The 14,542-nt window shown below is 38.2% G+C and overlaps 2 protein-coding genes and 1 pseudogene across 2 annotated transcripts; all 3 read left to right on the forward strand.

Moving 5' to 3' along the window:
- Positions 1-3,939: 3,939 nt before the first annotated feature.
- LOC109090472 lies at positions 3,940-6,771 on the forward strand (annotated as a pseudogene).
- A 256-nt stretch (positions 6,772-7,027) lies between these two features.
- LOC109066035 (toll-like receptor 4) lies at positions 7,028-10,758 on the forward strand. The gene is made up of 3 exons (XM_042736549.1): positions 7,028-7,305; positions 8,034-8,200; positions 8,300-10,758. The coding sequence occupies exons 1-3, from the start codon at positions 7,219-7,221 to the stop codon at positions 10,500-10,502; spliced, it is 2,457 nt and encodes an 818-aa protein (XP_042592483.1). The 5' UTR covers positions 7,028-7,218; the 3' UTR covers positions 10,503-10,758.
- Positions 10,759-10,994: 236 nt separating this feature from the next.
- On the forward strand, positions 10,995-14,278 carry LOC109100570 (tripartite motif-containing protein 16-like). Its single transcript, XM_042736545.1, has 6 exons — positions 10,995-11,507; positions 11,653-11,748; positions 12,324-12,557; positions 12,651-12,810; positions 13,025-13,084; positions 13,182-14,278. The coding sequence occupies exons 1-6, from the start codon at positions 11,109-11,111 to the stop codon at positions 13,700-13,702; spliced, it is 1,470 nt and encodes a 489-aa protein (XP_042592479.1). The 5' UTR covers positions 10,995-11,108; the 3' UTR covers positions 13,703-14,278.
- The last annotated feature ends 264 nt before the right edge of the window (positions 14,279-14,542 follow it).

Raw genomic sequence — 14,542 nt, forward strand, 5'->3', positions numbered from 1 at the left:
TTGGCTCTGCAATTACCATTTGTGTTTCTTTTCCTATTGCAGCAATATATATTCCTTCTGTAGAACACCTAATTTGTAGCCCTAATTTGCATAATGCATCTCTTCCTAACAAATTGATAGGAGTCTGATTTGATACCAGAATGGGCATTGTTATACTTTGATCTTTGGTTTGTAGGCACACTGGAGCTGTTATTGGAATTAATTGAATTTTTCCCTGAGAATCCTATTGTCTTTGCAAATTTTTCCAGACAAGGGGAGATGTGAGACATCTTTTTAAATTTAAACAGGTATAAAAACACCTGTGTTTAAAATCATGGGTGTGGTTTTTTTCCTTCTATTTTATTTTGCATAATAAGCTCTTGATCAGCTTTAGTTGTTCAAATTGGAAGCTGACTCTCCCCTGTAGGATTTTCTGGGCACCCCTAATAACCTGAATTGGGACCTCCCCAAGTGTTTACTGGGCCCTGTACTGGACCTTGGTTAGGCTGTCACCAGCTCTCTCCCTTCCACACTGAGGGTACTTTTAAGGTGGATAGGTGGGATAGTCATTTTTATTATGTCCGGGCTGTTCCATCTGCCCAACACACACTTGGAGGACCAGTATAATTCTCTTCCTCTCTGGCCTCGCTGTATGGGTTTCTTTCTCTCTCCCATTGTCCTGGCTGTTGAGTATAAACATTAATTATGGGCACAGGAATCGGGCGTGCGTTTGGAGGGATTGCTGTAAGTGGGCTAAACAATGTTGCCATTAATGGGTTTCTTTTTGGATCCCCCTCAGTTTCTTGCTTCCACCTTTTCAGCTGTTTCTGAACATATGTAGTTGGATTTTCTGTGTTTCCCAGCTCTTGTCTCTCAAGGATTTAGGATTCAGTCTGATCGGGTACTCCACACACAGTGCCTGCCACACTGCTGGACCAAATGCAACAAAAAACAATTACATCCATATTACGAGAGTTCACTGCTCTGTTAAGAGTAGTTGTTTGAAGAATTTCATCCATCTTTGTCCCTCCTACAATTTTAGCCAGCAAAGCTTTAATGTCTCTCACAGCCAAAAGTTTGTCCATAGTTCCTTTCTCAAACACCCTGATCCACTTTCCAGCCCCCTCATGAATATCTGGGAGGCGATTGACCAGCCCCTCGATGTCCTGTGGAGCCCAGGGGACTTACTGTCCCTGCCCACCCTTGATTAAAATTGGGAGTTGTGCAGCCAGTGGTCTGAGTGTCTCCTTTTCTCTGCCCTTTTCCCATTTTCTGTTATCAAATAACTCATCTGCTTTATGTATATCCTCATTACTATAGAACAACTTACTTTTTCCTCTTTCTCTTACCTATTTACCTCCTGTATCTTTTTTCCTGATTCTTTGATTTTCTCTTCCATTTCTTCTTCCATAGCTTGTACTTGTGCTTCTATTTATATTTATTATCTTTTCTCCTTATTTTTTCTAGTCCTTCCTCAAACCTGGGTTTTATCTTCCTGGTTTGCTTTCATTTTTTCTTACGCTGTACATGCCTGTCTGTAACAGTCTGTAAATAGCCTTTACTTTTCTTTCTATCTTGTCTCTGTGTTTTCACAGCTGGTTCCTCTCTACCATCCATCTCTATATGCCCCTCCATCTCCAGATCTCCTGTTACTTCCACTGTTCCCTTGAGGATTGGGAACTCTCCCTCTGAGGGCAAATAGGGAGGCTCAAAAAATACTTTTCCCTTCTTCTTCTCTGTCTCTTTGTCTGCCTGTTTAGTATTTTCCTGGTCTTTTTTTTTTTTTAAACTTTTCAACATATTCTCTCCTTCCTTCTTAAACATGGCTATTACTTATTTTTCTCTTTTTCCCTCTTTGCTTCTCTTTTTTCTCTTTTCTTACTGATGCTTTCAGTTTTGTAGTTTTTTTTATTTTACCAGAGTTTCCATTTCCTCACACAGTGCTATATCGAATGTCCCTTCCTTTTGCCATTTTGTCATATTTTTGTTCTCTTCTGCTATTTGTTTGAGATCTTGTTTATTAGCTCTTTACACAGTGGATATTTTAATTCTATTATTTCCTGCCATATCTGAGTGGCTGTCATATCTTTTCTTATAATATTACAATCCAATATATACTTTTTTAATTCTGTATATATATTTCTTTATTTAATTATCTATATTTATCTATATATTTATTCATCTATCAACTTATATTATCTATTTTTAACCAGTTTTTCCATTTATTTTCTTTATTCTTTAGTTTTTATTCTTTGTATTTAGTTATTAATTCTGTCTGATGCATTTACACTCTTTGTATAAATTGATAATCTCAACTCTATTTTACTATCACTCAGTATGTATAAAATTTCTAAAGATAATTCTTTATTTATCTTTACTTCTCTTTATTTGTTTTATATTTTTTTAATATATACTTATTTAACTTAATGCCTTGCTCTCACTTCTACTGCTCTTGTCTCACAAAATTTCTCCTTCTCTTTCACACAGACATCCCAAATACAAAAGCCTATAAAAATCTTGATTCAAATTTTATTGATTCTATTTTCCTAAACACATTCACTCCTTCTAAACCATTTCATCCTTTGTCCCTTCATCCTATAGGGCTCATTTTCTCATACTTTTGTCCCTTAATTTAATAGGGCTCATCATTCAATCATCCCTCTCGAGTGCGGTAGTTGCATTCAATCCTGCACGGCCACACCTAAGTGACGGTCCAGGAACGGTGCACAGCTTTTCACCCACTCAATACGGAATTTATTTGTTCAAATATTCTCATCACTCACACAGACATTCGTCCGGACACAGTTTCACACACACCAACAACACATAACACTCTGCCCTAGAGTGACCTGTCAGTTCTACTCGCTCTTTCACTGATGCACTTCCTCCATACAGTAAAAAAACAGTACCCTGCAGGAATTTATGCCTTTCCGTGCAGCCCTCTGTATCTCCCTAACGACCTCTACAGAGCGGTATCCAAAGGACTCTTTCCGCGCGATTCTACGTCTGTTTCCCATTTATTGCTGTCCTTCTTAGACCAGTCTTCAATAAACACAGACCCTTACATGCAATGCATTTATGCCTACACCATTTAGTCTTAATTTAGGTCACCTATCAAGGCCTTTCTAACATTATATTAAATATGTGCATGCAATTTTTCTTCTGGAAACAAAACCCCCCATTTTCATTTACTTATTTAATTCTAAATTTGGAAGAGCAGATTTTAAGTGACCTTACCACTCAGAACTGACTGTTCAACAACACACACTAATTATATAAGCAAAAATGCTTACCTTATTTTATGGTGGCCACCACTGTGTGCGTGTTGCTCATCAGTCAGCTCAAAAGTGGTCGTCCACTCTGCTGCTCCTTTCCAGTCCCTGTTCGGGCGCCAAATGTAGTGTCGTGTCTGCTGCCATGGATCTGAGGGATCACACTCAGTCTTGGGGTTTTGTTTCCAGAAGATAGACTTTATTTCAGAGAGAAACGAAGCCGAGATGTTCTCTGCGAGAAGATCTCCAGAATGTTATGTGGTATCTCCTTATATACCATACACAGGGCGTTCCCAATATTCCATAATTTTCCTTAGGCTTACAATTCGATCCCCAGAGAGAAGGGGCCCCCTATTTGGTCTGGTAAGGAGAAAGGCCCTTTTGTTGGTCTCCCCAGATGTTTCTCATCTGGGTCTGGACATTCTGGTCACGTAGGCATTTTTCTTCATATACTACAACCATAGGATTATAATGGAATAATAACTATAGACATATATGGCTAAATTCACATTGATTATAGAAAATCGTATTAATAAAAATCTTCTACACAAGTCCCTGATCGGTCAAGGTAAGCAATATTGTTACCATCTAAATATATTGTATATGTTGCTCTATACATTATATTAAATGTGTGTATTTGATTTAGATACTAAATCAAGCACATACTGTAGAAAATATTTTTAATAATATGAAGAATTTGAGTACTTTCTTTCTGACTGGAAACCATATTACATATTTTGGACCTGGATGCGTGAATTCTTTACATAATCTACAGTACAAAGACTAGCTCTTGTGGATGTTGGTCTCACCTACAGGGGAATTACCTAACCAAATTACAGCAGCGTAGAGTTGGGACAAATAACATTCAGTCCGTGTCTCTCCATAACATTCATGAGGACCTTCAAAGACTTCAATAATATCCATCATCAAAATCGATCAAATAGTTTTGCAAGAGATTGGCAAGACATGACTTTGATTCTCTCTAGGAATCCGTTATTACACAGAGGAGTTTTCAAAAGACATTTATCTCAGAGATCAGGACCTCCAATCTACCTTTGTGTAATGAACGGTCCAACTATAGTGAACCCAAGTGCAGTTTCTTTACAAAGACAAAACAATCCAAACAGGCTTGGCTTGACTATGGCTAGACAAACAACTCCCCAACAGCAGGATTACAACATTAAAGCTAGGCAAGAAACAATGGCAACATGAGGGCTTAATATACACAAGACTTGAGGTAACAAGGGGCAGAAATGGCAACAAACAGGTGAGACAGGGCAAACTCAGGGGAACACATGACTAAACTAACCTATCAGGACATGACAGAATAACATGAGGGCAAGGGAGGCATGACACCAACAGCATTAGACAAATTACAAAATGGCTGAGCACCAAAAGGCTTCTTGACAGTGACAGAGAGTTCTTGAACAGCCTTCTTGGCAATGACATGGGGCACAGGGAGTTCGTTGATGGCCTCTGTGGCCATGGCATGGGTTGCAGTTCATGAACAACCTCAGTGGCTATGACAAAACAGTCCATGAGTTCAAGTAAGACATTCGTTGTCATTGCATGACAGACAATGGGTTCATGGGCAACCTCTGTGGTCATAGCGTGGGGCAACGTGAGTTCAGGAACTGCCTCTGTAGCCATGACAAGAGTTCATGAGGGGGCACCACCGCCTTGGGAGGTTCTGCAGCGGAAGCCGCCACCTCTGGAGGCACTGGAGCAGACTCAAGGACTTGAGCAGGCTCTGGGACAGACCCGTGGACAGCAGAGGCCTCTGGGACAGACCCGTGGACAGCAGAGGCCTCTGGGACAGACCCGTGGACAGCCCACACACTCAAAATGGTGACTGCAGTCACGGGCAGCACAGTAGACAGTTGCATGCTCGCTGGTCTTGAGTGTGTTGAGGCTTGGAGTCTTGAAAGTGTAGAGACCACTGGGATGCCAGCCACTCACACTGACATCAGAGGTGGATCCATCACACTAGCAATCAGTCTTATCAGTCCTGGTCCAAGCTCTGCATCCGCAAGAGCTCTTGAAGAGCTGTGAAGAGGCTCTTGAGTGGCAGCCCCCTTGGCAGGCATGACTTGATCAGGCCCTGGAGTAGTATGCATAATGTGAGCAGGCTTTGGCTTGGCAGGCATGACAAGCAGGCTTTGATGTAGTTGGCATGGCATGAGCAGGTCCTGGCATGACCGTATGAATGTATTTTCCTTCCAGGTAGCTGGGAACAAATGGGTTCATTAAGACCCACCCAAAGGAAGTCCTCAAGGGCCACATCATTAAAATCCACTAAATTCCTGAACATAATCCTCAATTGCATGATCAACTTGACAAAGGAGACAAAGCTGCTGGGTTCATTTTTGGTGGTCTAGTATGCTGTAATGAGTCCACTGAAGGGAGTTGAAGAACCCAATTGTTTATTTACAATGAAGACCTAAAACATAATCTAAACAGGCTTGACTAGACATAAACAACTCACCAATAGGCAGGGTTACAACATCAAAGCTAGACAAAAAACAATGGCAACATTAGGGCTTAATATACACAAGACTTAATGAGGTAATGAGGTAACAAGGGGTGGGGCTAATCAGTGACTATGGCAACACATCAGGGTAACTATATCAAAAACAGGGCAAACACAGTGGAACACATGACTAAACTAACCAATAAGGACATGACACATACAGGATAACGTGAGGGCAAGGGAAGCATGACACCAACAGCATGAATCAAATTACAAAATAAAAGACATGAAAACAAGAATATGAAACAAAACCTCAAACAGACATTACACTTTGTTTCACCTGCTGCTCAGAAAGTTGATCTAAAAGTTCTACATGGTCTTAATGTCAAAAGGCTAATGTTTGGAAAATACAGGGGTGATTACAAGATTTTGTCAGCAGATACAGACTATTTAGATGGTCTTTACTTTATTAATTTTCATGAGGTATATTATTACATGAAAGAAGGGCAGTTAGTATTTTTCGCTGTAAAACTGTAGCTGTAAAGGGTGGTATGATTTGTGAAATAGTGAATGTGGCATTAAATCAAGGAGCTTTATTTGATTTCTAATCAATCTCCATTCTTTAGAGAACTAGTATTTACAGACAACATTGCAACCCAAATTCCAGACTTCATAGACATGCCTTTAGTACATGGATCTGAGTTTAAACCAAATTACATTAACATCATGCTGCTCATTTTTTTTCTGGCACCCCTCAATTGATGTATTTAAATTCTAAATCCACAAATTGGCCTTTCTATAGGACCATTTGATGGATTTGATTCCCTTTCCCCGGGCGCCGCAGCATAAATGGCTGCCCACTGCTCCGGGTGTGTGTTCACGTGTGTGTGTGTTCGCTGCTGTGTGTGTGCACTTTGGATGGGTTAAATGCAGAGCACAAATTCTTAGTATGGGCCACCATATTTGGCTGTCTGTCATGTCACTTTTTCACTTGAGATTCTAAAGAGCACATACCTAAAGTGGAGCAGAGGCCAGTTGAGTAACATGAGATTCTGGATACATCTCAGGAAAGCTGTTATTGCAACAAACCAATAATATTTCATATGTTTGTTGCATATATGTTATTGCATTTTATGTTGTTAAACCATTTTTCCCAAGGCAAAGCTCCTTTTGAAAACTGAAAAGTAAGGTCTTTCTATGCATCATGGGAATGTCCGTTGGAAACAAATGACTTCCCTTTTAAAACAAAAAGGAGAAGTGACTGATGTTTGCACATCCAATACTAAGACAGCAGAGAACACTCAGTTTATGTCAAATGTGATATAAATTGAAACAGATTGTAGCTTCACACTCACTGATGTTTGAATTTAAGTAATGTGCTTGATCTAGTAAGGGAAAAGCTCCTAGTTTGCTGTAGGATGTAGAATCTCCTGTACAACAGTTTGTTCTTTGTTACATCAAGTGTTTCATAGATCTCACACAAGATCATTTCTAACAATGATCATGTCATATGGGGAATGGATGATTTTTCTAGGCTCAGTCTTATTTTTGGCGAGTTCTGGACAAGGACAGGAATGTACCACGGTAAGAACAACATAAAGTAGTTAATATTGCACATATGTATGTTTTAAAACTACGTTCTCAGAGAATACTGTATTAGTATTTTGTATTTTTGTAGTTTTGTTATTATTATTATTATTATTATTATTATTATTATTATTATTATTATTAAGCTATAGTATTACAAACATGCAGGGCTTCTGAACTTTATTAATTTGATTCATGTTCTGTTGACATTTTTATTTTTTAATGTCCCAGTTTTTTCTGTCTGTCTGTCTGTCTGGAAGTCGTGGCCTAATGGTTAGAGAGTCTGACTCACAATCCAAAGGTTGTGAGTTTGAGTCTCGGGCCAGCAGGAATTGTAGGTGGGGGGAGTGAATGTACAGTGCTCTCTCCACCCTCAATACCACGACTGAGGTGCCCTTGAGCAAGGCACCGAACCCCCAACTTCTCCCCGTGTGCTGCAGCATAAATGGCTGCCCACTGTTCACGTTGTGTGTGTTTACTGCTGTGTGTGTGCACTTTGGATGGGTTAAATGCAGAGCATGAATTCCGAGTATGGGTCACCATACTTGGCTGTATGTCACATCACACTGTGTTCGTCTTCTTACATTTATCTAATAGAAACATAAAACTGTCTTGGTGTCTCTCAGAGAGAACATGAAGGTTAATAAAAAATCAAAAATACCAAAAGTAAGTTAATAAAAAAGTAAGTTAGTAAAAACAATTTTAAGGCATTCTTTCATTTCTAGATAATCAAGAACATGGAGTACTCATGTTCTGGAAGAAATTTGACTCAAATTCCCAGCAGTCTTCCCTTCACTGTTATGTCTCTGGATTTCAGTTTCAATTTCTTGAGCTCTTTACATAAGTGTGCATTTCCAGTATTGGTCAATTTGCAAGTCTTGGACCTCACAAGGTAAATTCACAAATCATTATGTGTTACAATTTAAACATGTAAGCATTTTTTTTTAAAATGGACTATTTTTTTATTTTTATTTATCTTTTTGCCTTTCAGATGCCAAATCAAGCACATTGAAAATGATACTTTCTACAATGTGAAGAATTTGACTACTTTGATTCTCACTGGAAACCCTATTACATATTTTGGACCTGGATGCTTGAATTCTTTACATAATCTACAAAGACTAGTTCTTGTGGATGTTGGTCTCTCATCATTACAGCTTCAAATAAATAACCTAACCAAGCTGCAGGAGCTTAGAGTCGGGACAAATAACATCCAGTCCATGTCTCTCCCTTCATTCATGAGCACCTTCAAAGAGTTCAGTTTACTTGATCTACATGCCAATAATATATCCATCATAAAAACCGATGACACAGTTTTGTTGCGAGAAATCGGCAGAAACATGACTTTGATTCTCTCTAGGAATCAATTATTACACATTGAACCAGGAGCTTTCAAAGATATTTATCTCAAGGAGTTTCACATACTATCTTCCTTTGTTTCATTAAATGCTCAAAAGGAGTGTCTAGAAGCTCTTACTGGTCTCAGTGTGGATAAGTTGTTCTTAGGAAGTTATAGAATGCAATGGAAAGTCAAGGTTTCAAATGGAAGTTATCTTGATGGTCTTTGCTCAATTCATTTCAATGAAATATATTTTGTTCAGAAAGAATTTTCTGACTCTGAAATGCACTTGTTCCGTTGTATGATCAATGCGACAAAAATCACAGTGAAAAGTGGATATATTAAAAGCATGAAATATATTCGATTTCATCGTCTTAAAGAACTGTATTTAGGCCCCACTTTATTATCTGCTGTACCATTGATTTCACACATACCTAGCTTAGAAAAACTAGTGGTGAGGAACAATATGCCCATGAACTTTTATGGTATTAGTGATTTGCCTCTTCTTAAGTTTGTAGATTTGAGTGGAAACTTTTTGATTTTGAAGGACTGTTGTTCCCAATTTTTTCAAAGGACACCAAATATTCATTACATGAATCTTAGTCGAAACTCAGAGATAGGGATTGCAGATAAGCCATTTTCTGGATTAGACTTGCTTGAAGTGTTGGACCTCCACCATACAAAACTAGTCCTAGTTTTTTATTTTGGATTTTTACATGGTCTGAAATATTTAAAGTATTTGGATATATCTTACACAAGTATTACTGTCACAAGACAAATGATTTTTCAGGACCTGAACAATTTGACTGTGCTTAAAATGGCAGGAAACAGTTTTCATGGTGATGCATTGAGTTACCTCTTGCAAAACCTAACAGGTTTGAATGTTCTTGACATCTCACACTGTGGCATTGAAGAAATCTCCAGGAGATCATTTATTGGCACCCAGAAAATACGGTATTTATATTTAAGTCAAAACAAGTTGATGATTTTGGATTTTCTGGCTCTCCCAAACCTGAAACAATTAACATCACTTTATGTCGATAAAAACAGCATTACTAGCATCCCACTTCATGTTCTTCAAAAGTTGCCCACAAATCTTTCAGAGTTTGATTTATCTTCTAACCCCATTGATTGCTCCTGCTCCCAGACAGATTTTATTTGGTGGATTATCCAAAATCAGAACGTTTTGAAGCAGCCGGAAAATATTGTCTGTAAAACCACAGATTTTAGAGCAAAAGACTTTGACATTCACAGCTGTGTGCACAAGAAAAGACTCACAATTGTTGTATCTGTATGTTTTGTTACAGTAGTAGTTCTTTTGTCATTCTTGGTTTATAGGTTCCCAGTTTATCTTCAGTATTGCTGGATTCTACTGAGAGGCTATAGATCACCTGGACAGCAAGAATGTTCTTATGATGCATTTGTGATTTTCTCCAGCTATGATGAAGTCTGGGTCATGAATGAACTGATGGAGAATCTAGAGAACGGTGTTCCACCTATTCAGCTTTGCCTTCATATGAGGGACTTTCAAGCAGGGAAGTCCATCGCCTCCAACATTATCGATGAAGGAATAATGGGCAGTCGTAAAATCATTGTGGTCGTGTCTCAACACTTCATTGATAGTGCCTGGTGTCGCTTTGAGTTTGAGTTAGCTCAGTCTCGCTTTATAATGGAACGCAATGCCAACATCATAATCATCATTCTGGAAGATGTGGAAGAGAGGAAGACTAAGAAAGTGTTTGGACTTCATAAGCATCTGAAAAAGAACACATACCTAAAGTGGAGCAGAGACCCTTTGAGTAACATGAGATTCTGGATACGCCTCAGGAAAGCTATTTTTGCCACAAACCAATAATATTAATTAGGAAACATGTCAGTGTGGTTTTCCAGTCATGTTACATTTCAAAGCAGCTTTTAGTAACAGTTTTAATATGATCTTAAATACTTTAAATAAAAGTAATCTAAATAAAAAATAATCTAATACACCTCAGGAAACCTATTTTAGATCATTAATCTATGTTTGTGAATGTGCGTAATTTAAAATCAAATAAACTTATGCTTCAGTTGCATGTGGAAATGAATTGAAGTGTATTTTTTTCAGTGTTGCAACAGTCAAGAGTTTATATAGAGAAATCAAGTTTTCATTGTTTATCACGTTTTCACTAGAGGAAACTTACACAACTTTTCTGAGCCTGACATCATAAAATATTTACAGCTGAAACCGCAGTCTTTTACTCCTTCTGTGTGTAAAAGATGTTTACAATGTTTATGTTACAAAATATTTGCTTTTCTCTTTGTTCTGACATCAGCTGTCACACCTATCCAGGTGGTGTCACCCTAACCTGGTAAACTGGTTTATCACACACGCTTCACATTCCTCTATATAATGGAAGTGTCTGTACAGTTTCATTGAAACTACATTTTACCCCTTGTCTCTGGATGATGTCAAGAGACTTTAAACATGTCTCGGAGAAGTACAGCAAACCAAAGCCGTTACAGCACTCTGGAAAAACCCCAACGGTCTGGAAGATACAGCAGCTCCAGTAGCCGGAACAGTTTTAGAGAAGTGCTGTGTGATTTTTGTCTGGCTAAGAAGAACAGAGCAGTGAAGTCATGTTTGACGTGCTTGACCTCATTTTGTGAGACGCATCTCCAGGCTCATTATGAGTATCCAGCTCTCATGAAGCACAAACTGGTGGCGGCAACAGGGCAACTGCGTGAGAAGATCTGCGCGGAACATGATAAACTTTTGGAGGTTTTCTGCCGTTCTGACCAAGCATGTGTTTGTGTTTTGTGTATTATGGAGGAACACAAAAAACATGATATTGTTTCAGCAGCTGCTGAAAGGACAGAAAAGCAGGTGAGCTTATCAGCTGAGAGGACATTGACTGACATGGGGTTTTGTACTAGAATTTAATTATTAAATTCAGTACTTTCAATGAGAAGATCAACCAGTCAATGTCTCACAAATGTGCATTTTTTTTTTTTTTTTTTTTTTTGAACAGAAACAGCTTGGGGCTAAACTGATGGCTTCACAGCAGAAAATTGAAGAAAGGATAAGGAAATGGCAAGATCTCAGGCAGGCAGTGGCATCCCTTAAAGTGAGGAATTTAGAAAATCATTGGGAAGAAATTTCTGTTCATATCAATGTTAGATAATTGCCTATGTTAAATAAACTGCTGCTGCAGTGAGGTTTAATTTGTTGTAATTTGTTAATGCATTAGGTCAGGGTTTCCCAAAGTGGGGTTTGTGAGGAAACTGCAAGGACCTTGTGAGTTAATGAAAAGCTAATAATTAATTCAATCATATATATATACTATATATAACTGCATTAATTCATGTTAGCTTATCTTTATTGTAAAGTGTTCTTAAAAATAAAGGCTATTCATTGGCATCAGTGATTCCATATGGAACCTTTAACATATACGGAACCTTTCCATTCTACAAAAGATTCTTTATCATGGAAAAAGGTTCTTTAGATTATTAAAATGCTCTTTACAGTAAAAACATGGCTCTTTTAAGAACTGTTCACTAAAAGGTTCTTTAGGGAACCCCAAAAGGTTTTTTTCTGCTGTTTCACCTGTTCCACGTCTTTAATGTGAGGAGCCGTTTGACTGGTAAAAGAAAAATGTGAATAACAGTCCCTGTCTCATCCATGGTGTTTTTCTCACTCTAGCATTCATCTCAGAGTGTATTAGATGAAAATGAGCGTATTTTTGCGGAACTGCTGCGGGCACTAGAGAGGAGGCATGGAGAAGTGAAGGAGATGATCCGAGCCCAGGAAACCCTTCTGCTGACACGTGCAGAGGGACACCTGGCCAGGCTGGAGGAGGAGATTACATTACTGAGAAAGAAACATAATGATCTAGAGCAGCTGTCCCAATCTGATGATCATATTCATTTCTTACAGGTATTGTTGAAAACCACTGTGGCGCACAAAGCATTTGCAGTTTCACAAAAAAGTTCCTTAAATTAAATAACATATCTGCTAATTTTCTTCTAGAGCTGGCAATCTCTTTCTGCTCCTTCTGGATATGAAGACTTGTCCAAGGTGACATTAGCCCCTCATCACACTTTTGACAATGCAAAGAAAGTCATCTTTGATCTGAAAGTTCAATTAGAAGACATAAGCAAAGAAGAACTGAACAAAATCTCATTAGCAGGTGTTTAAAACCCTTTATTACAAATTTATAAATAAACTGTTTTCTATTTTAAATATATTTTGAAATGTTATTTATTCCTGTAATGGCAAAGCTGAATTTTAAGCAGCCATTATTCCAGTCTTCAGTGTCACACGATCCTTCAGAAATCATTCTAATATGCTGTACAAATATGATCTAATATGCATATGCATACATACATGCTTTTAATTTCCAGTGAAGGAAGTTAAAATTCTCCAGACTCTGGAGCCTGCAAAAAGGGAGGAGTTTTTAGAATGTAAGTTTAAAATCAATAAAATCAATAATAAGACAATGTGCTACATAAACATATTTGTTTATGCTGATTAATTTAACAACACCCCTTCTCAAACTAGATTCCTGTCAGCTCTCAATGGATCCTTCAACAGCCCATCCAAACCTGCACCTGTCAGACAGAAACACAGTTGTGCGGATGAGCAATGAGCCAAAGTCGTACCCGGAGCATCCCGATCGCTTCGAATACTGGCAGCAGGTGCTGTGTAAGGAGGGGCTGGCCGGCGGTCGCTACTACTGGGAAGTGGACTGGAGTGGCACTGAAACAGACATCGCTGTGACTTACAGGGGGATTCAGAGAAAAGGAAATGACAACGCTGGCAGCTTTGGGGGGAATGACAAGTCTTGGAGTTTGTACTGCTCTGAATCCAAGTACTCTTTTGTACATAACAGCAAAAGCACAACTATACCTGTCCCCAATTCCTCCAGGATAGGGGTGTATGTAGATTACGAGGCTGGAACAGTGGCGTTTTACAGTGTGTCTGACACCATGAAGCTCTTGCACAAGGTTCAAGCTCAGTTCACTGAGCCTCTGTATCCTGGCCTTGGAGTCTGGGGATATGGGAGTACAGTACGGCTGTAATTATAGAGTAAACTGTTCATCAGAATGTGGTTCTCCCATATGCATAGTATCTTATTTATCATTTTCGTCAATTCAGTGAGAACAGGAAGTGAGTTACTTCCCTTCCCTGGGCTTTTAAAATATGAATAACTGACAGTCATTCTGATGTATAGGCCTATATATCAGTGGGTACATAAACATCAGGTTTCACTATCAGCAGTGGGCGATCCTAAAAAAAAAAACAAATAAAAAATATTTATGTGTATTGCATAAATTAGCTTATTGGGTTATTTTAGTTATTTCTTTGTTCAAAATGCTTTATACCAGCACTGTGATCCCCATGAGAAACACAGAGACTGGGTATATTTTGTGTGCTATGTTACACAGAAAAGTAAGAATTCTAGATATAAAAATAATTATTATATATGACAAATGAAGAAACATGTTGACTGTGAATCTTTTTGTATGCTGTGTTGTTATGGTGATTGCATTACAAGTTACAATATAAGACAATACTGTATATTTGTATTTTAATACACGGGGAAAATATTGTATTTCATTACATATCTGAAAGGATTCTAATCAAATAAAAATGCATGACTCTTTGTAATGGCCTTCTTTTTTTTATTCGAAACACATCCACTAGATGGAGCCATTCCAAACTTTTTTAAAGTGAGCTTTGTCAGACTTTTTTTTCTTAAAAAGCAACTCATGTGTTTTGTATTTTGTATTGTGCTTTATGTGACACATTAACACATTTTTAAATGTATTAAAATAATTTATATGACTAAGTCATCATTGCCAGGCTTAAGAAATATTTATATGGTCAAATGAGAACCTTTTCACAATCAATATCTACAT

This window comes from Cyprinus carpio, chromosome B13, assembly GCF_018340385.1.
Source record: "Cyprinus carpio isolate SPL01 chromosome B13, ASM1834038v1, whole genome shotgun sequence".
Classification (NCBI taxonomy): domain Eukaryota; kingdom Metazoa; phylum Chordata; class Actinopteri; order Cypriniformes; family Cyprinidae; genus Cyprinus; species Cyprinus carpio.

Bases quoted from the DNA above. Each gene is read 5' to 3' on its own strand.
- LOC109100570 (XM_042736545.1), top strand. From the start codon at position 11,109: ATGTCTCGGAGAAGTACAGCAAACCAAAGCCGTTACAGCACTCTGGAA. The intron at 12,558-12,650 runs GTATTGTTGAAA...ATTTTCTTCTAG, and splicing joins ATCATATTCATTTCTTACAG to AGCTGGCAATCTCTTTCTGC. The intron at 13,085-13,181 runs GTAAGTTTAAAA...TTCTCAAACTAG, and splicing joins AAGGGAGGAGTTTTTAGAAT to ATTCCTGTCAGCTCTCAATG.
- LOC109066035 (XM_042736549.1), top strand. From the start codon at position 7,219: ATGATCATGTCATATGGGGAATGGATGATTTTTCTAGGCTCAGTCTTA. The intron at 7,306-8,033 runs GTAAGAACAACA...TTTCATTTCTAG, and splicing joins AAGGACAGGAATGTACCACG to ATAATCAAGAACATGGAGTA. The intron at 8,201-8,299 runs GTAAATTCACAA...TTTGCCTTTCAG, and splicing joins CAAGTCTTGGACCTCACAAG to ATGCCAAATCAAGCACATTG.